At 39.8% G+C, this 25,870-nt stretch overlaps 1 protein-coding gene across 5 annotated transcripts in view; it reads left to right on the top strand.

Moving 5' to 3' along the window:
- Positions 1-1,175: 1,175 nt before the first annotated feature.
- arhgef18b (rho/rac guanine nucleotide exchange factor (GEF) 18b) overlaps positions 1,176-25,870 on the top strand; it is a 57,412-nt gene continuing 32,717 nt past the window's right edge. For 3 of the 5 annotated variants that reach the window (XM_042516714.1, XM_042516719.1, XM_042516707.1), the window contains exons 1-9: positions 2,301-2,434; positions 8,931-9,085; positions 10,245-10,864; positions 11,318-11,501; positions 12,083-12,218; positions 12,328-12,376; positions 14,036-14,110; positions 15,305-15,413; positions 15,763-15,958. In XM_042516714.1, coding sequence (XP_042372648.1) covers positions 2,359-2,434; positions 8,931-9,085; positions 10,245-10,864; positions 11,318-11,501; positions 12,083-12,218; positions 12,328-12,376; positions 14,036-14,110; positions 15,305-15,413; positions 15,763-15,958 — 1,600 coding nt within the window. In that variant the 5' untranslated portion in view covers positions 2,301-2,358. Of the gene's footprint in view, positions 1,259-2,300; positions 2,435-8,930; positions 9,086-10,244; positions 10,865-11,317; positions 11,502-12,082; positions 12,219-12,327; positions 12,377-13,529; positions 13,598-14,035; positions 14,111-15,304; positions 15,414-15,762; positions 15,959-25,870 lie in introns of those variants that run through there. The other 2 variants (XM_042516727.1, XM_042516733.1) reach the window with 2 other exon arrangements.

Below are 25,870 nucleotides of genomic sequence, written 5' to 3'. Positions count from 1 at the left end.
TACATAAAACACAGGATTACTTTATAAATAATTCGTAATTTATTTAGTCCCTTGCCTGATATTAAAAGGCATCACACAATAATAAAAACAATACAATATGAAGATAGAGTATGTACAATGGTTAAGACAAACAACATTAAGATAAAAAAGCACACAATATAGTTAAACATGAATAAGTATAAACAACACAATTTAACAATATGTGTGGATAAAATCCAAATAGCAGATGATTGCTTTATAAAACTACCCGACAGTGTTTTAACCCATTCAGGTCCTCCTTTCATTCCAGTGAATGGGGGAAGTTTAGATGATTTGTTTGACTCTGTGCAAATGCACAAACTTATTTGATTGGATGTCCATAATCCAATCAAAGTGTGCCACATCATCTAAAGTGGACTGCAGTAGCCCTTTAAAACAAGCATGGCTGGAGGAGGTAAGGACAGAAACAGGATGAGATTATGGATATAACACTGAGTAAAGCTGAGGGAAAAGGAATAATGAAAAGAAATACTGAAAGAGCGACAGTACAGTTGGGATACTGGAAACACAACACGACACCCATATGCAATACAGCAAGAGTGGATTTTTTATATTTATTATCAATTATATTTCTTTCACTTTGACTTCATTTAAAATGTAAAATTGTATTGTATTGTAAATTGTGTTTCAGGGGAAGACATCAGGCCCCGCAGCTCGTTCACGTGAGCCTCAACGTTCATTCAAAGATGACGAGCAGAGAAACAGCGACTAAACCACTATAAACACAGCCAGTTCCTCCTAACCCAGTTTCTCAGAGCCGTGCAGACAGTTGCAAAACATGAAGATGCAAACAGACTGATGAAAGTCAGAATCTTGAATGCACTGCCTCAATGTTATCTGAGCTGCTGAGTGTGCAGCACAAAGGTTTATTGTCAGGTCACTCATTGTCAACACAAGACTTCACAAACACTTCTGCAATAGCACTCAGCTACCATCGTGAGCTGCCACAACACATTTTAAAGCAGCAGCAAAGTGTGAAACTGTACGTGTGGGCCATTCAGCAACCCTTTGCTCTCAGCTGCACAGAACGAGAAAAAAAGAGGAAGCAGGGTTGAGACCTTGTTGCTGGCTGCTGGCTCTCTGCAGTCAGTGAGAGGGCGAACCCAACGTTCACGCAGTCAGACCTGAAGGACTTTAAACCAACTTTTCTCCCCTCTTGTGCCTCGTTTTGGTGAACAGAGAGGACGTACATGCTGCCATCTGTCACCCACCATCAAATGTAAGTAGAGTTTCTGTGTTTGAAAGTGATCTGCACACTTGGGCCCAGACCTTAAGCTGCATGTGTCTCTGCATTCTTAGAAAGGTGAGGTGTTTCTCTGCAGTAGAGTTCTTGTTTAGCACATTTCCTTGCCTCCTCTGTGCCAGCGCTCTGCCTCCTCTGTCTGTGGGAAAGTAAGAAGACTTTTCCACTTGATGTGCAGTGAGCTGAACTTGACAGTCATCCGTAGTTACACTTGCGCAAATTAAGAACCACAATGGTTGCAACAATTGTCAGGCTCTATGTCTAGTAGCAGTAACAGATCTTCTCTCTGCTATACGATAATTGCCCCTTTTCACAGTTTCTTAAGCTTTTTTTTTTTTTTTTTTTTAAGAGACTTGACTTGCTTTACTTCCCAGAAGATATGATGGCTTGTGCCACAATGACTCAGAATAAGAAAAACACCCTGCATGTTTCATTGCCCTATAGTTTCATTGCGTGTACTTCCTTCTCTTTTTGTTTTTCTGCACTATTTCCCTGAAACAATGACATCTTTAAACTGGCCTGGAACAGTAAAACATGCTTTTTTTTGAGGCATTTAACTGAGATATTTGACTATTAAAATACAGTTTTCTTCCCTTTAATACCCCTCTGCTCACTCCTGTGTTACTCCAAACACCCATTTCTGATCTCCTCCTTAGTCTCTTGTCATCTAGCAATCTTATAAAATATTAACAGTTTAGATCTATTGAAAGTTTTTTTTAATAAACTAGGATCCACTGATTGTTGGAACATGTATGCGTTAAGTTATATATCCAAAGCAAAATGCCTCCTTTTCCTTTCCACTGCCTCCTTTTTTTGCTCTCCTGCTCTGTTTCTCTCTCCACTGGAGTCTTTGGAAAGGTAATCCCCAACCAGCAGCTCCCTCTTCCTTCCCTCCTTCTCTTTCTCGACTCCCCTCCCTCTGTCCCTCCTCTCTTCTCCTGCCCTCTCCTCTCCTCTCCTCTCTCCTCTCCTCTCCTCTCCTCTCTTCTCCCCCCTCTCTCTTCCTCTCACTGGGTGCCAGAGCTCCAGTGTGAGCGAGCTCCAGTTCCAGCTGGCCTCCCCACTGTTCTGCTCTTATGGCGGACTCTCCTCTTAACAACTCCTGGCCGTCCTTCTCCAAACTCTGGATGAAGAGATGGTCCTTCAAGAGAGGTACTGCTTTTACATTAAGTGTACATATTTGGGCGTTTTTGGATCGCTGGGCAGCACAGAGGGAATATTGAGAGGGTAAAACTGAAATTAGAGAGGAGTCTTCATTCAGTAGAGGTCATGGACTGGTCTGGATTTGACCTCAAGAAGATGTGCTGGCTGTTGTTTAATATCTTGACCTGATTGGGGCTCGTGGTGAGCAAAAGTTGCAGTGGATCAGATGAGATTTTTTTGCAAAGTTCAGTGAGTCATTTCTAACCTGGTGCATTGTTTGAAATGTGAGAATGCACAAATGCCACCATGCATCTGTAACTGCAAGCTACCATTTAAACTGATGATGCTGGCTATAGTGCAGCTACTGTAACCTGTAGAGCCTAAATTAAGTTTGTTTTTTTAAAGGGATATTTGGGGTACTATTGATGTGATTTTAAGTAATTCTATGAAGCAAGACCAGAGAAAGAGACAGAAAAGTGGAGCTTTATGCACACTACAGATGCTACAACTCTTATTTTTTTGTTGATGTTTCTCCATAACACACAGAGCTTGAATTATTTCATGCTGTCTGTACTCATGCTGTTGTCGTCAGAGGAAGATGATGTTTTTTGGAGACATAAAGAAGCCATGTGGGACGCTTCCATTTTGCTTCAGCCGTGGTGTCTGTGTAGCTCAGGGCTTTGAAACAGTAGTTGGACGAATTTCTGATCAAAGAGGATCTGTGAGATGACAGTTGTTTTGATGTGCGCTTCAACCTCAGATCTAACGGCCTCTGTGTTCTGTTTTCACCTGCACACAACATCTGACACACGCACACGCACACTCACACACTTACACACAAGTCTGTTAATCATCCAGATACTGATTGGTCACTTTGACCTTAATCCAAACACATTATTTGAAGTATTAAATATTTCATTTATGTTCGACGAGTTACAAGTGTGATCTTTATCTTGTCATCTGTGGTTTTTGTAGTTGGGTAATCTATAGTGTGTGTGTGTGTGTGTGTGTGTGTGTGTGTGTGTGTGTGTGTGGTCAGAATGACCATACATGAAAAGATGTACTCTTGTCTCTGTTGAAAACACATCTGCGTTATCATAAACCCATCATGTACATATAATCAACTGACTGTATCATAAGATGCCTGAGTTCCTCGTGTTATTGTCATGTAGATTTACCAACATATGTGTACAGTACGCTGTGTAGTCATGTGCCCTCATTTCCTTTTTGTCACATTTGTTCAAATGGCTTCCGTTTTGCAATGCTTATCAAACAGGGTTTACATAATGTAGCACTCCAATCTGTCATTTACATTCTGCATGATGAAAATAACACCTCTTGTGCAGAATTGAATATAAACTGACTTATTATTATAGAAGTAGAGGATTTTTATAGATTTAAAGCTGTGCTTACTTCATTGTAATTGCTTTTCTCTGTTAGTTTTAACAAAATACTAAACTGTTTTATAACAAAATCCTGCACCACTGGGACAGTCATCAACAGTTTTGTCATGAGAACAATCCTCGCAGTTTCCCACTTAACAGTTTAAAGGTCTAGAGTTTAGGATTTGGTGGCATCTAGCTGCAGAAATGTGAACTCGAGCCCCCTGACTTGAACTCAAGTCAGACTCGTGTTACAAATTTGGTGACTATAGACTCGACTTGCAAAACTCATAAAAGACTTCCAGCTCCACTTGCTTTAACGCCAATATCTGGGGACTTCACTGGGACTTGAGCCTTTTGGCATGAAAATACCTGATGCCTTCTCCCATGACGATTTGGGAGGCAAAAGTTTCAGACATTTTTCCAGTATGAGATGAACTAAAAACAACAAAACAGGACAAAAACACACAATTAATTCAGGTGTGGTAGGCTACTGGTTAAATGGCTGTATGCTGTAAGAGTGCACTGTTGATATTTTTTAAAAATAATTAAGCTCAGTCACACTTACTTTAACAAAGCAACAAGTAAATATAATTTTTAAAAAAGCATTCTTTAAATTTGTAGGCTGTTGTTAATGTGTCATTGCATTTGGTGAAGAGTGCAATATGACTTGGGACATGAAACTCAAAGTTTAGATTTTGGGGCTTGAGTCTGGATTTAGCAGTCTTGACCTCCAACTTAAATTGGGATTTGCCTTCTTTGACGAGGAACTTTTCATACTTGACTTGGGAATTTTGTAAATTTAATTTGTTTGACATTACATTTGGTGAAGAGCGCAATATGACTTGTATAGGCCTCAAAATTCAAAGTTTATTTTTGACTTGGGACTTTCCTGCAAAGTCCTGAGACTTACTTGTGACTTACAAAACAATGATGTGGTCCCACCTCTGCCTAGCAGTGCGATTGCAGAACTGAAACTTCGTCTTTGTGCCGAGCGTGTAGGAGAACTACAATGCCCAAATCGAAAACATGAAAGTGTGAATGTCCCTACCTAGAGCCATTGTTTGATTTGTCCTTTCTGGGCAACCGTAGAACAACATGGCAGACTCTGTGGAGGAGGTAAGGAAAACACACAACGATTTTCAGGAAAACATAGTTTTACTGCCAATATAACCCCCCAAATGCTACACACAGGACTTTAAAGTTGCACAGATTTCAGTATAATAGATTAATTAGATTAAATTAGATAGATTAATTGAAGGGCATTCGTCAGGCCAAGTCAAGTTAATTTTACTTATGTAGCCTCAAATCAAAACCAAGATAAGGAGAGAGTCCACAAAACAGAGTAGAAAGAAGTTACAGTTGCAGAATTATAATGCAGAGAAAAGAGGAACAAAATCAAACATAAAAAAAAGAATACAAAGAACATGAAGTATTGTTTTGAGTAAACAATAACTGTAATAATTCAAAGAGTTTTAGGGGAGGTGTTGATATAATTTGGTGATTTACTATTTGATAATACTCATTAGTTTTAGTAGCAGACCACCCTTTGTTATGTGGAGCCAAACTGTGGGGAAAACAGCTGACTGTGACAGTGCCAAAACGGTTATGGAGACACACACCTGAGCATGCACTCACACACAGAGACGCACACACTGATGTTTCATCCTTGTGTGATGTATTAGCAGATATGAGAGGCCAACCATAAAAGGCTACAGCGGCACTACAAGACAGCATCAAGCAGCCACTGCAGTGTCTGTACCGAGCGTCTGAGTTTACACTTAACACGAGTGGGGTTTGGACGCAAACAAATTCTCCCTCCAGCGGGGACACTGCCATCCCCGCAGCCTCAGGCAGTGATTTAGTAATATAGAAAATAGATCTACACTGTCTGTCTGTGTGTTTATGTGAGAGCATCTCTGGCTGTCGCGCTGAAGCAGGGGGGAGTGGATGCTGCTGGTTTATAGCAGGACATGGTGCAGGACTCAGAGTGGGGCCCAAAATCTACACACCACACTACCTGCGGTCGAAGAGCGAGCCATACAAAACAATCTTTACACACACACACACACACACACACACAAACACTCAAATTAAAACAGTCGCAAATAATGTTAGAATTATCTGCAATAAAATATCTCTAACTTCAAGTTGTGTTGCCGTTAGTAAGCAGGGCCTCTGACTCAGATAAAAACGCAGGTCTGCTGATGCGATGACTATCTGGGCTGAACTCACAATGGAAGTGAGTGTGATGACGTCCAATGATTTAAAAGTTGTGGCAGCAACATGAACATACAGAACATGTCCAAAATCAAATACACTGTAGCATACTTCACCCCTGACTGATCACTTGTATGTCAATTTTGCTCACTCTCAACTTTGTTCTTCCAAAAAAGTTAAAAATTCTCAACGTATTCTCATAGAATGGTTTGTATTCTATCCTATGAAAATGCACACACAACAGTTCGTAAGATATCATACGAATTACCACACGATGAATGACGTTTTGTCCTTAACGTACCGTTGCGTAATTAGTGTACAGTCGAGGAGATCAGGTTTAGGCAGTAGTAGTTACTATGGTTACATTAAGGAGAAAAAACACTGCAAGGGGGTAGCTTAAAATATCTCAAAGTTCACTTGAAGTTCTCGGTTCCATATATACGTTCCCATGGGAATGTCCCCTTTTTGGGGCAAATCCACCATACCAACCTGCTGTGTTACTGTTCAGGACCAGTTCCTTGTTTTCTCACGTCAGTGCATTGGTAATGTGATCGCGGCCTTTCAAAATACGCATGATGAGCAGGAATTGGGGTTAGGGTTTCATTTTTTGTAGGAAAAAGTACCAACCGTTTGTGAGAATAGCCTGAAATTCTTAAGGAATTAAAGTCATAGGTCCAAGTTTAAGAACAGCAAAACTCTCACACAACTTGTGCAGTATAATAAGTCTCTTTTCTCCAGTCGTTTGCTTAGTACTTCCTAAACACATGCATTTTCTCTCAAACTGTAATGTTTGAAACGCTTCCATATAAAGAGTCGGCTGCATGGATTAGTAGTGCGCTTGCGCTTTTTATGCGGAAGTGTTTTGAATACTAAGGTTTTAGCAGCAGTGCTTTGTGGAGTACTGAGCATACAGTGGGATAAATGAGACTTAGATTTTACTGCATGAGTTCTGTGAGAGTTTGTTCATCAAGTATTTCCTCTTTTTTTTGATTCTTAAATTTTTTCTTCAATGATTCAGCTTAACCCAGGGTGAGTAATTGATATACAGATGATCATTTGCAGGGTAAAGTATTCCTTTAAAGCTGCTTTTATTAATATTCTATATTAAATTCGTATTAAATCACAAATGTGGAAAGGGTTATTTCTTGTAGTATTTTAGTATCTCTTAGCCCACAAATTTACTGTTGAGTCCCACATAGGGCTGCGTATCATTTAAAAAATTACGAGTACCAATACCAGTACCCTTAAAGTGGGACAGATACCAATGGAGTACTTTATTGATACTCATAATGTAAGTGGACACATACAGTTGCATAAAATACAGCTACCATTCCTTCCTTTTCAAATTATTTTTACACAAATACATGTTGATATTGTTCAAATTATTAAAAGATTCACTAAATAACTGTACAAAATCTTCTGTCTAAATACTCCATGCTTGACTCCACCAGACTGTCTGGGTAGTAGCTGCTGCAGAAGTGAGCTAATCACAGGTTGCATTACATTGAAGAACGTGTGCAGTGATCGTCTGAGAGCAGAACCACACAAATAGTCTTTTTTCTAGATCTGTGTACCAAAAAAGAAAGATTGAATGCAGGTATTGTTTTACTGGAGAAGTTCTAATACTTTATGGGACTGGGTTATTTTGGTGCGATACTGATGCTCATCCCTTGCACCACTGCACTCATCAACCTTGTTTCCAGCAACTATAGGCAGTTGTTTTTAGCAAAAAATGTCTGATAAACCTGCTGTAGACTAATCTGGCCAGCACCAAACAACAGACAGACACAGTTAGTGTCTAGCTGGTTTAACATGGTGGATCATTTAGACACTAAAGAGCAAAACATATCTCTCAGGCGTTGGTGGAGACCAATTTGTGAGGTGGAAAGAAACATGACTACTGCCAATACTGTTCCATGCCTTCTGGATGTTTAAACAACGGGAGAAACTCAGTGAAAAATGTCAGTGCGGCTATCTTTTTCCTTTTGTGCTCCACAGCTAAATATATACTCCAGAGAGTCAGAGCGGCATCTCTTTCACCATTCCTTCATCCCTGAAAAATCACAGATAAAACATGACATGCGGTGCATTAGCGGCAGCAGAATACCTGTTTACACTGGTCATGTTAAATCAGAAAATTAACCTTCAAAGGGGAACAGAAACAGGGCAAAATCTATTCAAGGAGAATTGAGTCAGGCCCTGTGGAGCCAGGCTGGCTTAGGGTAAGGCTCGGGTTCACGGGAGGCGTCCCTTATGAAATGAGGCTTATGTAACCTGTCGTAGCTGCGGCTCTCCCCTCCTCAGATGGGCATGGTGTGGCTGAAACCCTAACAGTGAACATGACACACTCAGACGCCTTAACAGACTTTTCAGACGCCAAGAGACACTGCTACGTTTGGTTTTCATTAATAAAAAATGCAAGAAATGTTACAGTTACACTTTTTTTTACCTCAAATATGTGATACAAACTTTGACTGTACATTTCCTTAATACGGTATGTATTTGCGATTGTATATGACATTATTCACCACAGGCAAGCAGCTTCCCAGGCCGCTGAAAGTAAGGGAATAATCTCCAGCTCTCCACCACTGACATGGAGACTATTGCTGGCTCACCGAGCAGTTTGTGGTGATGACAGTGGTTTGTGGCATCATGTGAATCCAGGAATCTGTTTATGCAATGGAAATGTAAAGGAGCTTTCAATGAGAGGCTGGAGCAAGAGGCTGTAACTGAGCTTTTTCCCCATCATACACAAAATCGCTCAAATTGATTACACAGGTGTTGTGCAGCTGTTGAAAGCTGCTACATCTGCCTTTTTTGTGTTCTTTTTCTCTTCACGGTACTGTCAAAGTTATTCAGTTTTTCGGGGAAATGTTTATAACATCACATCCATTATCTTTCAGCATCAGAGTGCAAGCCATGTAGTCCACCCTGCGGGCCCCCCAGTGCCCAGCTCAGTGCCCAGCCTCATACTCCCAGCGGGACTGGATCCTCCTCCTCACTATCCCCCGCCTCCATCGCTGAGGATGTCTTCTTTGGTAGCACCAATAAAGATCAGGTAAAGCTCTTTATTCTTGATGCAGATCCCTATTATTTTCAATATTTTCTCCTTCCTTATTTAGCCGTGCTAGCAGCCAGGCTCCAAGGATAGCTGTCTGTCAGACTAAAATATCTAATATCTAATATCTAATGTCTATAACTACTGGAAGGATTATAGTTCCCACACAATGAATTCTCATGACTGGTGATCCCCTGACTTTTCATTGAGCACCACCATTAGATTAAGCTTTTTTTTTTAAGTGAAAAACTGTTAGATAGATTGCCGTCTTTAGATTACAACCAAATACCTGTGAAACTAATGACATTCCCATCAACCTCAGCCAAACTTTTTGTGTAGAGCTGACAAGCAAATGTAAGCATGCTGAGCTTTTTAAATAAGATGGCAAACATGGTAGACATTATAAGGGGTTGTACGTTATTTATCATAGGAAGGGGATAGCTGGGGTGTGATTTTTTTTTAATCTTTATCTTTCTGGAACTGCTCTTTATCTTTCTTTCTTTCCATGAGACTCCTTGATTGATTGGAGGGAAAATTATACATTTTTTGAACAAAAGTTAAAAGTTGAAAATTAAATCCTGAAGCTTAAAAAAAAGGGCTTTGTCATGTATGCAGAAGTACATTGTTTAACGTTTGTTTGTTTGTTTATTTGTTTGTTTGTTTGTTTGTTTGTTTGTTTGTTTGTTTGTTGTAACGGGATCAGGTTAGTGCAAATGGTTTCTTTTTGGTGACATTTTAAATTAGACTGTAGAATAAAGCAATTTTGATTAAGTATTTTAAGCTTAGATCTGATTATGTTGCATTCATTGCACATGATGTGTTCATCGACCATCAGGAATTTGAAAATCTGACAAACCCACTTTTGGATTTGGGGTTCTGAGGGTATTTGACATAAATACAAATAAAACCATTTGAAGTTGATATCAGTTGATGTCCCTCCTCTAAACCATATTTAATAACAACACTCTCCCTACTGCTTAAAAAAATATTTGAAGCCTCAGTACAGCATCTCAGAGCTGATAACATGGTTATAGATTTACTGAAGTTACTTGAGTTTTGGATCAGAGCTGACCTGTATCTCTTCTATATTCTCCATGTCTTTTCTCTTTCTTCTCTCTCCCCTCCCTCTTTATAATTTCTCTGGTCTCTATTCTTGCAGGATGCGTGTTCAGTAGTCAGTGACTACGACTGCCCTGGCTGTGTGGAGCTGAGCAGCAGTGTGGAGGACCTGCTGGCCCTCAGCTCTCTCAGAGACTCTGAGTATTTTAAAGACCTGGAGGGAGGGACACCCGTTTCACAGCCCCCTGCATCCACAGTAACCACAGTCCCAGAGAGCAAAACCCTGACTGCCGGCCTACAGGTGTCCCTAAACACAGACAGTCCTGCCATCAGTGAGCCTGTACAGACTGCTTTGAGCACACACTCGCCTCAGGTCAATGCACCATCTTCCCCCTACTATAAACACCCCACAGAGGAACTTCATCAAAACTTTGTGGTCACTCAGCTGAGTCCGAAGTTATTGCCGGGTTGTATCATTGAAAGCGGTGACTCGTCTGGCCCTGCAGTAGGGCTTAGCTTGACAATTAATCTGAATGGACTGTTAGGATCAATGGAAACAGCAAAAGGAATAACGGGATCTGAGGAAGTGGAGGAGCAACCCAGTATGGATTTAGATGGAGAGACAGACCTGGACAGCTTTCCTATTCTGGTCAGATCCATGTCAACATCTCGGAGGCACAGCTGGGGCGTCCCTGTGTCCCCTGTTAACCTGGGGAGGAGGTGAGATGGTTGGAAAGTGACAGATGGAAAGAATTGGATGAATTAATTTCATAAGGATAAATATATTAGACCCATACTGCACTTGACTTAACCTCATAACTTAAGTCATAAGTTTCTACCTGATAAGTGAACAACACTCTCAGAAACAACAATAACAAAAAAACCTTGCTGCTCTGTAACTGGGCTCAGGCTTCTGGTGGTTTGGCTGGTTGTTCTTTTACAGCTATTTAAGTAATGCAAGGTTACTTTAGGTTTTGAATATGAACAGCGCACCAAAATACCCAATGAAAACCAAAACTGAAAAACAACACAAAAAAAAACTGAGGTCACATAGTGTCTCGCTCAAAAGTTTTGTTTGGTTAGAGACATGTCACTGCCTGATGAACCATGTGCTCTGTGTGTGTGTGTGTGTGTGTGTGTGTGTGTGTGCCTGTTGCTATGCTGCACTACCAGACTGAGTCTGGACACCACGGCCATGGACAGCGATGGAGAGAGAGAGGATGATGAGGAGGAGGGACAGAAAAGTCTTCTCCAGTCCACCCAGGAGCAGGAGTTCAGCTGCACAGCATGTCCTGGAGAGGAGACAGATAGCTCCAGGCTGATGGTCCCATGTCAAAGAGCCAGGGTCACTAGCATGGTAATAAAGCAACAGTGACACATTATACATAATATTGTCAACGAGTCTTATCTCCAAAACTCCAGCTCCAGCTTCATATTCTTTTCCCGAGGACTTAATCCTTAAAAAAAAACAAATCAGAATTCATACTTTCATTTTAAAAAGGCAAAGTCATTAACTACAAGTGCTGTAAACTGAAGTTCTATCAAATGTTACTTAACAGGATTAAATTGCATGATACAATATGATATGATACGATTTGATATGGTACGATACATTACGTTACATTATGTTACGTTACGTTACAATAAAGTTCGATGGTATGATAGGATACATGATACATGATACACGATACACGATATATGATATACATTATCATCCCCATAGGGAAATTTTTCTTGGGCTCAAATGCAGCCCCCATACATGCCTTCGCAGTTACAAAAAAACAAAATCTACATATAAACAAAATAGCACTAGCCCAACTAATTAAAAGTTATCATCCACTAGTATAATTTATCGTGATAATTATTTCAGCTGTATGTAGGGGAGTGAAAGTAAAATAGATCAATTGTTCGTGTGATGTAAATGTGTTTATTCCTCAGTTCTCTCAGGCTGGTGGTGTTCATGGAAGGCATCTGTACTCCCGCTCAGAGATCCTCGCCACAGACGAATGTTCCCGTGCTGCACACATCTCTCGTGTTGTGCAGACATCAAAACAGGCCGCAAGGGCAGCAGGAGGTGGGGCTGAGTGTTTGTACATGTAGAGTACATGTTAGTTTATGTGTTTTACACACTGCGGGCAAGTGCTTTCATCATATTTGACCTTTTTCGTCTTTCTGTTCTGCAGCAGAGGAGTTCGACCCTGAAGAAAATTTACATTCTACTGAAGGACATATGTAAGTCTGCACATCAGTTACATCTGCAGCTTGAGTACACACACTTTTATGACTTGCAATATGTGTTGAAATATCTATTTCCTTTTCAGAAAAAGCTTCAGCCTGACTGGCAGCTGTGAAACCTGGTTCAATATCAGTTTTCTGATGCTGCATTCAGAGGCGTTTTATAAGCTATTTAACCCTTTCAAACCCCTCTTTTCCTCACTTGCTGTGGGGGTCCGAGGACAGAGGGATGTCGTATGCTGTAAAGCCCTCTGAGGCAAATTGTGATTTGTGATAAAGGGGGTTCATAAATAAAATTGAATTTAATTGACTTGAAACCTGATCAAAGTGGTTTGATTTCTCTCAAAACATTGGGAAAAAGGCAATGACCAACTTGGCAAAAAATGTCCCACAATTTGCAAGAATTAGTAAAAGAAAACAACAAAGAAAATCATATTCATAATCATTATAATTCTATATTCAAAATTGTGAATATATTTTTTTTCACTTTTTTGGTCATTTTCTTGTTTATTTGTTTGGTTTTTTTTACTGTTGTTGTGATTATTTTCAGGTAACTTTTCTAAATCTCTTGCTATTTTTGTTGCTTATTGCCTTCTTCTCATGATTTTGAAAGAAATCACACCAATTTGCCCACGTTTCAAAAAGGGTTAATGATGCTTGAAAGAAAAAATGGAAGATGCTCCTCTGGTTTGATTCTCAGGAGGACACTGTTGATCACTTGTGTCCTGTAAATTATACCTGCAGGCAGCTTTGAGTGGTTCAGTACTTTATTCATGCACTGTTATAAATTGTTACAGTCTGGTACAGCTGTCTAACTCCCACGTAGCAGGGGGGCTTTCCCCACTCCCTCCTGACATTTCTGCTCCTTGTCATATGTCTGCAACCTCCTCCTCCCACAGTCCTCTCTCCCAGCTCCTTAGATGGCCCATTAGTGTGTGTGTGTGTGTGTGTGTGTGTGTGTGTGTGTGTGTGTGTGTGAGTTTGAGTCTGTGTGAGAGTGTGTAGTATGTGTGCTCTGGTGATTGTGTGGACACAGCAGACAAGGGAGGATTCTTCACTAAATCGCAGTTTGACACCCAGCTCCCAGAAGTCTCTTCCTCTCCTCTCCTCTCCTCTCCTCTCCTCTCCTCTCCTCTCCTCCTCCACTCAGCCTCGGTGTCTTGTTTGTCTTAGGCTGATGGTACAGAAAGTTCTGCAGGAGCTAAAGCTGTACCATGGGTAAGTAAATAGGAGAGGGAGGTCTGCTTGCTCACTCACTCATCCCGGTCTTCAGAGAAGTAGCAGAGCTGGATTATGAACAGGGGGAGCATGGCACTGTGTGTGTATGTCTGAGCATGCATGTTTATGAGTGTTGGCATGTGTCGGTTTGGGCACTGACACAGTATGACATCATCCCTGGAAAGTGTCTGTGGAGTACGAAAGGTTTTTTTTCTGTTGAGCTCACCTGACACTGAAACACAGCTGACTGAGTGAAACACACCTCCTATAGTGAAAGTGCACTGCTGGCTAAACCATGTCATCCTCTCAGATTGTCTATTCACTTGTTCTGTTTTACAGTCAAAGTCTATTAGAGTTATCTATGGTTAATATTTGGGCCAGTTTTCCATTGAAACTGAGTTTCTCTGCACACTGAAACCATCTCATTGTCCTCTGCAGAGCGAAGCAGAGGAACAACAGATCAGACAGCAAAGTTTCAGGAAATGTCACTTGGTACGAGTTCCTCTCTAATGAGTAAGTGTTGTCTTTATCAATTTCCTCACTTCTCCCTAAAGCTGTTGACACTTTTGGGTGAAATATAATTATGTGCTCAATAATTGGTTGCTGTGTGTCCTGTGTATCTGTATAGCGTTGTTTCATTGGCTGAGGATATGTTCTAAACTAAAATGACTGCGGTGCCCAGAAGCTCACTTGGTAGAGCAGGTGCTCCATGCACACAGGCATTGTTAGGACAATTCATTTGAACATCTAAACAATCAAATTACATTTCTCATCGCTGCAACTGTAACTATTAAACAAAATAATTTAAATAGTTTCAAGATGGTCAAAAAAAGTTTCAGTAAATATAGGTGACTATTGAATGTGAGCATGTGACAGTGTTGTAGTAATCAAGATCAACCAATATTGAGATGGGTCTCAAAACTCATTCATAAAGGTCTCAGCCTTGGTCCTGGTCTGGTCTGGTCTAGTCTCGAACTTGACCAAATTTATGTAACTTGTCTCAGTCTCAGATAAAGAAGACAGGGGATTTTATTTCAAGACCGGTCAAGACCACAACTGCAGGGTTAAACTAAATGTACGTGCATAGTAAATACAGTATGCATCCAAAGAGGTGAATGAAGAGGAATCTTGATTTGTTTTCTGTGGGTGTTTTTATGGTAATGTGGATCTTTCATAAATTTGAGGAGTGCCTGTAGTTTGCATGTTTCACATTTTATTGTAAATGTGTCATGCAGTGTGGGACTTGAACTGGTCTCTGTCTTCCCGACCCCTCAGAGTGTCATCTTAGCCATGACTTGAGCTGTGTTTGAAACCGTCCCCTCATTTACTCATCACCATTCAGGGAATAACAAACGAGATTTCGGAAACTACGTTGGAATTTTTGCCCCCAGAAATATACGGCTGCACTGCATTGTGGTATATGGGAGTTAAATGTAGTGTACATCGTATGTACGCTCATATTGCTGTGCATTGTGGGTATTTTATAGTGCACTATGTAGTGGATGAAATGAACACATTACATCACCATAAAATGGCATACACACTATATAGTGCACTATATTTGAGATAGGGGACAGTTTTGAACCCAGCTATGGTCTCGGTTAAGGTGGTCTTGACTGCAACATTAGTATGATATAATTCTGTTAGTTTCTATTTAAATTTCATTTATTTATGCGTGTGTATTTCATTTTCTGCTCCTTAAACCAGGAATGAAGAAGAGGAGGATCGTATGGAGAAGGTGGAGAAAGGCACCAAGGTGAAGAGGACTCTCAGCTCTCTAAGGAACAGGGTGACTGGCTCCTTCAATAAAGACAAGGTAAACCTATACCACAGACACATGCTACACAATGTCGCTTCAAACTGATAGTGCAGTATACCACAGTGCATGAACTGCACTGGAATATGAAATAATATTAGCATTAAAAAGCATTTTAAGGGCAAAGAATGCTGTACAAAAAATGATCATATCCCAAGGTGTAAAGAGTTCCCCGGTGTGCAAGTTGCTGCCCACACGAGTCACTAATCCACTTATACAAACCCTGTTATATATCCTGCCTCTGACATGGTTATGCGATGTATGTGCACTATGTGCCACAGTGAAGGAGGACACACAGATTTGCATGTAAAGACTTCCCTCTGTGTTTGCTTTTCCTGTTCCTCTGCAGGGTAAGAACCGAGAAAAAGAGCAGCAGAAAGAGAGGGGGAAGGAGAAGGAGCGGGAAGCCAAAGAGAAAGAGAAAGTGTGCAGTGGCAGCAGCAGGAGCAACGGGCATTATCTGGTGCCGGGTGCTTTCTCCAGCTGTGCCACCTGCTCACTGTGCAGCAAGACCCTGCAGAGAAAGCATGGCCTGCAGTGCATGAGTGAGTAACACCACAACCACAGGTGTACACGCACCCACGCTTGTTCTCAGCCTCACACACACGTGCACAGGTGCTCCACTCACACACACACACACAAACTGGCACCTATTTACAGTATATCCACGCTGCAGCACGCATGCTCGCTCACCCACTTGTTGGAGCACTCAAGTACACGTGCAAACAAACAGAGCCACCCACGCTCACACATACTATCACATACACCCATCCAGAAACTGTAGTAAATCATAAAACATTCAGAAAATTTTCAGGAAATACTCATGTGCTTTTTTTCTTAAGGTGCGACCATTTCTGACAATGTCCTAACAGAAAGTGATCATTACATCATCACATTGACTGTGGCTTTTCTTTTGCATGTGTCTGCTGAGACGACGATGCCGTTCCATTTTAGTTCCTCTTCAAATGGCATTTAATACACTTACATAGTCTGCAAACGCCTCTGCACTTTTTTCACACTGCATCATAACTGTGGGTTCTAGTGTTGCACAATGCCGCTCACTTGTTTAGATTTGTTATCTGATGTATTAGCACCATCGTCTGACAGTTGTTTATGTGAATCTGCAGCACGCCTTAAAAACCTTGTTGCTCTGGCTTCCAGTGTTCTTTACTCATCCCTCTATCTTTTGTGTGTTTGGCTGCTTTGTCTGCATAAACCACAGCTTTAAGGGTCCATTCATGGAGTAGACCTGCACAGGACCTGCACAGGACATTTCAACACCTCGCAGCTCCTTTTTTCGGTCTTTACTATGCCGCTTCTATGCAGCCTGCATGCCAGCTGATAAGCCTGCAATACCTACTGACAGACATGTAAAAGTGTTATGAGTAGAATTGAAAAACTCTGATTCAAGAAGTCAGACTGATACTTTAAAATAGCAGGAATGATACCTTTCTTATTAGAAGGTATTTTTGAAAAAGTGGGCCAACTTACCAATAAAAATATTTAAAAGAGTTTAAAGGCCCACTGGATGCAATTTAGAGGATTTAGTGGCATCTAGTGGTGAGAGTTGCAGATTGCAAACAGCTTAAACTTCTCCCGGTCAGAACCCTTTCAGTGTTCATTGTTCAAGAGGTTTTAACTAGAAGCTGAATTATCCACAGAGGTCTCTTCCTCCCCAAAACAAATGAACCAGGTGATTGAAACCGGTAAAAACACTGAATATGATATTTTCACGTTACAAATCTGTGTTTCTCCATCGCTGTTTGGTTTTTGCAGATGGGGCGTTAACTTAGCACCTACCAATGTGTGCTCACCTTTTTTCTATAACAATTTAGAATCCAGCCATACAAGAGATTTTTACTGGGGGCCAAATTATCTGCAAAGGTCTCAATTCAAACAGACCCGGGGATTTAAACTAGTGAAAACACTGAAGAAAGCAGTTGTAAGTTTAAAAAAATCTGTGTTTTGCTGATGCTATTGTCGCAGAGGGGCTGCTAACTGTAGTGGTCAACGTGAAATGTGAATGGTCCCATCTTGAGCCATTGTTTGTATTTTTGGTTTTGGGCTATGGTACAAACACAGAAGTGCAACATGGTGATTTCCGTAGATGAGGATCTGCTCCCTAAGTAGGTAAATTTGCTCATTTTAAGGGAACAAAAACACAATTCTTATTTTCAGGTGAGATTATACCCTAAAGAAAACATGTTTATTAATCTAAATCGTATAACATTTCTGTTAGTTTATCCCCATAAAACCGCCATACTAGACCTTTCAGTTTAAGGGTTAATGGAGATTAACATGATAGTTTTGTAACATGTCCATAAAAGGAATACAATTTTAGCCATGATGGCACTAAAATGTCTACAATTTACTTTGCTGCACTGACTGATGTGTGCAAGCATATGACAAGTGAAAGCCCTGGTTTTAAGATTTTAGTGAAGTAAAAGCTGCAAAGTGTACTTATAAATATCAAAAGTAAATACTCATTATGCAGATATGTACTAATTTGGTTGTTAAATTTTCCATACATTTGATAATATAGATATTTTGAGTATTATTAGAAATGCATTAACATGTGGCAGGAGTTTATTGTTGTAGAAAGCTCATTTAAACTACTTTATGCACAGTAAAATTAGACACTATAATTTATAACAAAACATTATACTGATTTGATGTTTATACATCATACATAAAATTTGTGGAAACTGTTCGCTGTTCGATAAGTGGCGCAAAAAGTAAAAGTAAAATACGGAATAGTACCCTCCACCACTGCTTGTAAGTTTTTTTAAACACAGATACACAGAGAGGCAGCCTCTTAATTTATCTCATCCCCAAAAGAAATGATTACATTTAAAAAGTTCAATACAATCATGACTTTTATGTTTATTATATTAAAATTACAGTTAGTGTAAATCTTGTGATACAGTTAAAGTGCACATTCGTTAAAGTCAGACTTTCCATATTGATCTTATATGAGCCCGTTAAAAGTGCACACATTATTTAAAAAACGATACTTGTACTCCTACAGGGTATTTCCTCATGACACAGTCTGACTTTTAACACACATCTGTTGACACTGTTAAACTGTAATTCAGAGTCTTCTTAGCCATGTGGTCTGTTGGCAGAGAATTTCACATCACCAAACAAAGTTTCAAACAAAGAATCACCAATTTCATTTCTTTGAAATGAGTTATTTCCAGCAGTGCAAAGACAGGAGCAATGAGTCATTCTGTGCTACCACTTCATTATTTCATGGCTGCACCCTAACAAACTTCCTCACTTCAGCTCTGTGGGACACAAAGGCCATAATGTGTCCAGGACATTTATAAATCCTGCAGCCTGGCAGGGGGGGATGTAACATATGATTGTTTCTAATAGTGTGCTTATTAAACAAAGTTGTTCTGGCATATTTCACAAGGCACAGGGCACCACACATCCAGTGTAATCCAACTGCACAGCTTCTCTTAGACATTAACCAGAAACCAATAACACATCTATCTCTGTTGCTTTCCCTCTGAGATAACTCTCCATTCAACAAGCATCCTGTTGAGAGTGATGGAGTTAGGGACTGTTTGTTATTTATGAGAGGGGATGGGATGGGACAAAATAAGGGAGGCATGTCAAATAATTTTTCAAGCTGTTGGGAGGGATTTATGTTTTTTATTATGGCTTAAGGGAGGGGCATACAATTTGCCAGTGGGTTTCGAAGGCACGTTTTCCTTAAAAAATTCATTGGATTTTCAAATTTCCAATGGTCATCGAAAAACAAAACAAAACAAAAAAAACCCCAAAACAGTACCAAATATATGTTTACATTGCAGTGGTGGATGAAGTACCCAAAAACGCCATATTTAAAAATATAGATTTCTTACTCGATAATAACTTGGCTGGAAGTTAAAATCACCTTTTAGAATATTACTTAAGTAAAAGACTTAAAGTACCTGTTATTCACTGTACTTAAATATAAAAAATAATTTTATGATAAAAAATGTACCTTAGTATTGTAGGCTAAGTAAAAGCACAATCAAATGCTGTTATCAAAAAGCTAGCAGTCAGAGTTTTTGAGACATATGACATTTATTTCTTTGTAACGTGGACACCACCTTAAATTTACAGCCTACATTATACTTGAGGAAAAACAGTTTTCTTTAACCTACAACTTTAAAAGGACTTGTTTTTCCTTCCCTCCCATTCCTTCATTTGTCCGTCCGCCTCTTCCCTCCCTATTTTATAGTAACTAAGTAAAATGCTTAGGGGAAATGTTAAATAGAAAATTTAAGAATCATGAAACTTCACTGATAATTTTGTAATGCATTTCACTTTGTGAATACAAACTATTTGTCATTTGTATTTTTTTAATCTTTGAATTACTATGTAATCTTGAAATTGTGATCAATCATGCAATCTTTATCTTAATCTTTTTTTCTTGTGATGAATGATTATATTTATGTAATATGGGAGGTATCTCCATTTTTGGCTTCTACCTACCTTTTTAATTTACGTTTCTTGTCTTTTCTATACATGTGTATGTGCAAATTAAAAAAAAACAAAAACCTTAAGTTGACAGAAACATAAAAACGCAAGTAAAGCAGAGTTACACCCCCAAAATGCTTAAGCATTGTAGCAAAGTATCATTCATTTGAGAATGAAATTAGTAATTAGTAATTTTCTAAGAATAAACTTGTAATATTATGAGAATTAAGTCGTAATTTTACAAGGAAAAAGATAATAATTTCACAAGAAAAAAGTAGGAATTTTATGTGAATAAAGTCGTAATATTATGAGAATATTACCCTTCAACCTTTAAACATGATAGGGTAAATTTTGAAAACCTAAAAAATAGTTCATGGTAGGAGGAGCATCATGCATGTTTACTCAAAGAGGCTCTAGGAAAAATATTTGTAGCTTCAGGGAGGGTAAAAAAAGTTACACCCTCCTTTAATAAATAAAGAACAGTCCCTTACATATCCTATATCTTGTCACTTGTGCTTTTGGTACACACTCGGACACAGGCGTGAGAAAACAAGTGAGTGTCCCTTTAATTTGAACCGAGCCCTGTGGGGATTCAGCCGAGAATCAGCCTGTGGAATGCGTCGTTTGTATGCCAGAGATTGTTCCCAGTGAGAGTAGGACACAAAACTGGACAAAACCAAGAATGTGGGATACTTTTTACCATTAACCTCAATGGCAGAACTTGTTTATCTATCTTATGAGCAGACTACATTTCCTTTTGGATGCAGCTGATTGAGATAAACCCGGTAAGAGGCAGCTACTGTAGCGATGGTCTATAGCGGGATCAGGTGGATAACTCCCGTTGTTTCGCTCAATGGACTTTTCGGGCATCCTGGCCGTTAGCTAAGTAGCTATATGCTAATCATAGCCAAACAACCGCTCCTTGAACTTTTTCTCGGATGCTGTATTGTTATCTTGTGTTTTGAGTGAGTGTCTTAACAAGGGGAACCCATTTGTAAAGTTTCTTACGTATTTGATTTATAACAAAGTGGCCCAAATGAAACTCCAGTTACTCTTAGCGAGCTAACTATTAGCCACTTAATGCTAGCGCGTTGGCCGCTTCTATTTAAAAAAACAAGGTTAGTTGGGGTAAGCAGTTAGCTTTAATTAGCTTAAAGTGATAACAACAACAGACCACACCGACTCTGTTTGTCTTCGCATCTGAATGTTGCACAAATTCTCTTCACTTCCTCTCAGTTTATGATGCTTTTGTACGAGTTTGTCTTTGCTGGAGGCTGCAGACTTTGCATGGAGATCAACAGGTGATTGCTAGCTAACGTTAGCTTCCAAGATGTTATTCACCCACAATCGGTTGTTTAAATGTACTAGCCTGCTCAGATGTTTCCTTTAATATGATTCAAAGGTTAGTTCAAGTCACATTTACAGTTGGATCGGGATCTGTCGTGTGAAGTCGAGTCTGTGTGTAACTGTCTCTTGTGTTTATTCTCCCACCCGCTATAGTTGGCTCAGCTCAGCAGGCAGCTAACTGGCTCGGTGTTATGAAACTCCATAATCCTCGATGTGTTAAATGATGTTGCTCTTGGGTGTCAAATTCTCGCTTTTCTTACTCTTACTCTGCCTCTCTGTTCAGACTAAGCTTTCTCTCTGACTGGGTCACATGGTGCTAATTGTGCTTGGCAGGTCTGCCGGTGCATAACAGCCCACTCCACTGACTCTGGTCTCACCCACCTCTGTTAGCACACCACTTCTCCATGCTTCAGTGCTTTGCCCTGCAGCATGCCTGACTCTATGGGTGTCTGCTTTTTACTAGATTTAAAGTCTGACTGCCTCCATGTCTCCTCTAAGTACCCATCAGTCGATTTTCACCTCTAAACTGTTGTTATCATCTGCTACTACTGTTTCTCTTGGCCTCATTAGTCAGCTGATGGGCAAAAGTCTTTTGAAACAGAGAAGAAGAAGTAGGATGTGTAAAATGTATGAATCTAGACTATGGATGTCCTGATCAAGTTTTTTTTTTGCCCCAATCCTATGTAACTATCAGTAATACACAGCTCTTATTTAGATCTCTGCTTTTGCCTTAGCTTTCGCCAAGCTTCATCTTCTAGTATTATTATTATTTGTATGCGACTTGTGTTTACTGGTGATCAAGACCCTGCCACTTTCACAAGTAATATGACCGGCGGAGATGTTTCGCTTCATTGAGTAAACACGTCCCGGAGCTCCAGTTCCTCCTGTTTCTCTAGATGATGTCATTGGTTGGCTGGCTACTTCAGAGTTTGCCCCAAGTGTTGATGTTTTTGTCCCTGCTGTCTCCGGAAATTAAGAGTGGCCTCTTACACATACAGGACGCAGGTGATTTCAGTTTAGCTGCTGTGTAAAAAAGGAATACCTCCGAAACAGCTCTTGTGACCTCTTTTTTTCCTCTAGCTTGGTATGTACAACCACATGTGGTAGCAGGGGTTTTTCTGTGAACTGTGTAAGTGTGATTTGGGCACACGTGGCTTTAACATGGGTTTAGTTTCTGCCAAGAATAGTTTAAGGAAACCACAGGAGATTATAGCCTAACCTACATCTACTAGATGGTGACAATACAACACCTGAATTTGCACTGAGGAAGACTAATATATTTTTGCCTAGTTACAAGAAGAGGGCACATGGTGTTTAACACTAAGCATACACTTAAAAGTGAACAGTGCTGGTATTTTCATACAGTGGACCACCACTTAAGCTAAAATGTTTTAGTGTGCCACCAATCATAGATATAAAATTGATATGCATGCTTGTACATGTACAGCTAGACAGATGTTTTTGAACAAATTTTACAGGGTGCTCCAAAATGAAGAACTGAAAACCAATCCTGAAAATCTCTGAGATGTTGCTTTTGGTTGCTTGTTTAATGGTTAAGACATAAAGAGTGTCCTTGCAAGGAGAGTTTTATGGCACATTTCCAAGATAAGATCATCTTAGATTATACACATCTCTTAAAATAACTCACGGTGAATTACCTATCTCAAGCACAGAAGTCTTTGCAAGTTTTAGTATTTAACTAAATAAAAATCAATTTCTAAAAATCTATTCCATGCTTTTGAAAATAGTCATTGGTAATGTGTAACTGGTACTGGTACTGGTTTTAAAAGCTACATTACAGTAATCTGATTTTAAAATTTTCTGTTCAGTTGTTTGCGTCTACCCACTTTGTCATTATACCCACATTACTGATGATTATTCATCAAAAATGACATTGTGTAAATATGTTGTTAAAGTACCAATAGTCAATTCTACAGTTTCATCGCAATATCGTAATTAAGGTATTCAATCAAAAATGTTGTAATATTAGATTTTTTTCCATATTTTCCAGCCTTAGTACAGGTATATGTAATTCTTAGTTAATGCAGTAACACTCACAAAACCACCAGTCTTCGAAACTGTAATTCTGTACACCCTTTGTTTGAGTCATACAACATACACCAACACACGTCAGATTAATGTTTCCCTGGAAGAACCCACCCTGCGCTATCAGGAGCTCTTTTTTCCTGTATGATAACACAAGGCAACACAGTAGCATAGGTGATCATTAACTGGTTTCATTATCATATTTTTTGCTTTTCTGTTGGTTTGTTTGCTTGCGTCTTCATTCATCACAAAGATCAAGCCAAAAAAAATGCTGCTCATATATCATTCTGCAGATCATAGTAGTGATCTAGGCCTTGTTTGTATTTCAAGTTCAATGAGTGAGTCACTGAATTGTGTGCTGTACACCACAAGTGTGCTTCTTGTGTGATAGTCAGCAGATGTTGGGTGTGGTGGTGGTGCTGTGGATGAGGGGTTTGCGTCTCCCATGAATCATCTGCAAACCACAGTGCAACTTACAACATTGCTCATGAGTGGCAGAAGTGGTTGACACCCACCAACTACACTAACCTGATAGTGTGAGCTACTCTGGTAGTGTTAGTTGTGACTCATTTTCTGGTGCAGCTTTGGCATACCGGCATTGTGGTATTGCCAACCTTCGAGGTGGTCTGTAGCAAAACAAGTCATCGCTGATAAGCTCTGTGATATCAGCAAAAGGAAAACACAGTGTTCTTGCTAGTCTTAGAGTATTTTTTTTTTTAAAACATGCAATAAGCAAAAATTCCTTTGGATGCAGAGTTCAATTATCTCTACTACATATTCCCCAACAGAAATTGCTTACTTTAGGATTCTTTGATGATGACTACAAGTGATGTTGTTGCAATGACATGGCTTTTTTCTGCAATCTGTCTTTACTGTCTTATCTCTTCCTGTTCTTGGCGATGCTTTTACCCAGCCTTGCCTGTGTTAGGGTATTAGATGTCAAAGGCTTGTTGTGGTTTTTGTCTGGAAGTGCCAGGCTGGCAAAGAGACTGGAATTTTGCTTATTAGTTGGAGCAGCATGGAAAATTATCTGTGGGTCTGGTGGCTGCTTGACTGCTGATAAGTTTGTTGGCCGACTGACTTCTGTAACTGTTTACTCAATCTAAAGGTAACCCCCCCCCCCAAAAAACCCTTTTTTTTCCTTTCTCCAGCCTCAAAACTGAGTGAAATCTGACGTGGACTAACTTAAAAACAGCCATTTCTGAAAAGGTGTTTTTAGCAAACTGGGTTTCTGCATTGGGATTCAGTGGGCTTGCACTGGTCCAACATGAAGTGTAGTAGTTAAGTGCTGTTGGACCAAACTCAAAGAGGGACATAGCACTGCTGGTAAAGAGTATTCAGCAGCTAGTTTCTGTTTTCTTTTCCTTCAGCTCAGCCAGCAATTGTTCATTTATTACCAAGATGCGGGAGACGGGGGGGTTAGAGATTGTGAATGAAGTCAAATAATAAAGTAAAAGTGGTTGGGGCTGAATCTAAAAGGTAAAAGGGAAAGATAGAAGATAGATTACACTTACACTCAAATATAAAGGACTCACATTGCAAATGCACTTATTCTTTATTCCTCCTCACCTCACTCACAAGAATGATCATCTCTGCTTCACGCCTTTAGAATAAGTTTTTTTTTGTCATTGTCTCCATTGTACCAGCACACAGAAGGGGAATAAGCAATAGAGGCCTTTACAGTAGGCTGTACAGCAGTTAGTGGAAGTTGCTAGTGTCGGTCAGGTTTAAACTGTGTTGTTCACAGGAGTGCCACCTTTGTCAACAAGCTATGCAGTAGGATTCAAACAATCACCTCGCCTTGTGCCCCATGTAACATGGTAAATGTAAAGGGGGCAGTGTTGGGGGAAAGCTGATTTTAAAACTAATGTGTTCACTTTGATTTTTGCCATGAACAGTGACTACTGGTCCTGTTTGAGCTAGTTTTCCACGCTGACCACTACTTCTTCTGAAAAAAAAGGACATGATTTTTCAGAAATATTATCAATAACAGTGTTACTAAAAATAATGACATCATTAAGATCTTAAAATCTTAACATCAGTGAATGATAAACACACACACACACACACACAGAACAATAGCCCTTAAAACTAAAACTGTAATTCTGTAATACTGCTGTAAAGAAGATCCACTGCTATGCTGGCTTCGCTTTTTTTTACACTGAACCAAACAAAGCAGACGTAAGGCAGCCCCATCACCACTGTGTGAGAGGCATGATGTGTAACACATCAGTATCTGCATCTAGTGTCATTTTACACAGATGTTGATTTGGCTCTGTTATTATTCCTGCTGCCCAGCTTAATGGTGTGAAAACACCAAGCAGCAGCAAAGTGCATTTTGTCGTGCAATGTGCACCCAAACATAAAGTTTGAGATACTTTAAGCTTTAACTTTAAGCTGCTAATTACAGCCGGAAAATAGCCCCAGCTTATCAGCAAACAGAGTCCTTTGACTCCCATGACATGTTGACCTGTGTTAAAAGAGTTTGATCCTGCCTGAAACACATAAACTCCCCTCCTAGCTGTAAAAAAAAAGGTTTTTTTTGTTGGGGCAAGCTGCCCTTTGCCGATGCTTGGTGTGTTTTTGGCCGT

Source organism: Plectropomus leopardus, chromosome 3 (genome assembly GCF_008729295.1).
Source record: "Plectropomus leopardus isolate mb chromosome 3, YSFRI_Pleo_2.0, whole genome shotgun sequence".
Taxonomy (NCBI): domain Eukaryota; kingdom Metazoa; phylum Chordata; class Actinopteri; order Perciformes; family Serranidae; genus Plectropomus; species Plectropomus leopardus.
This window is presented reverse-complemented; position numbering and strand designations above follow the sequence as displayed.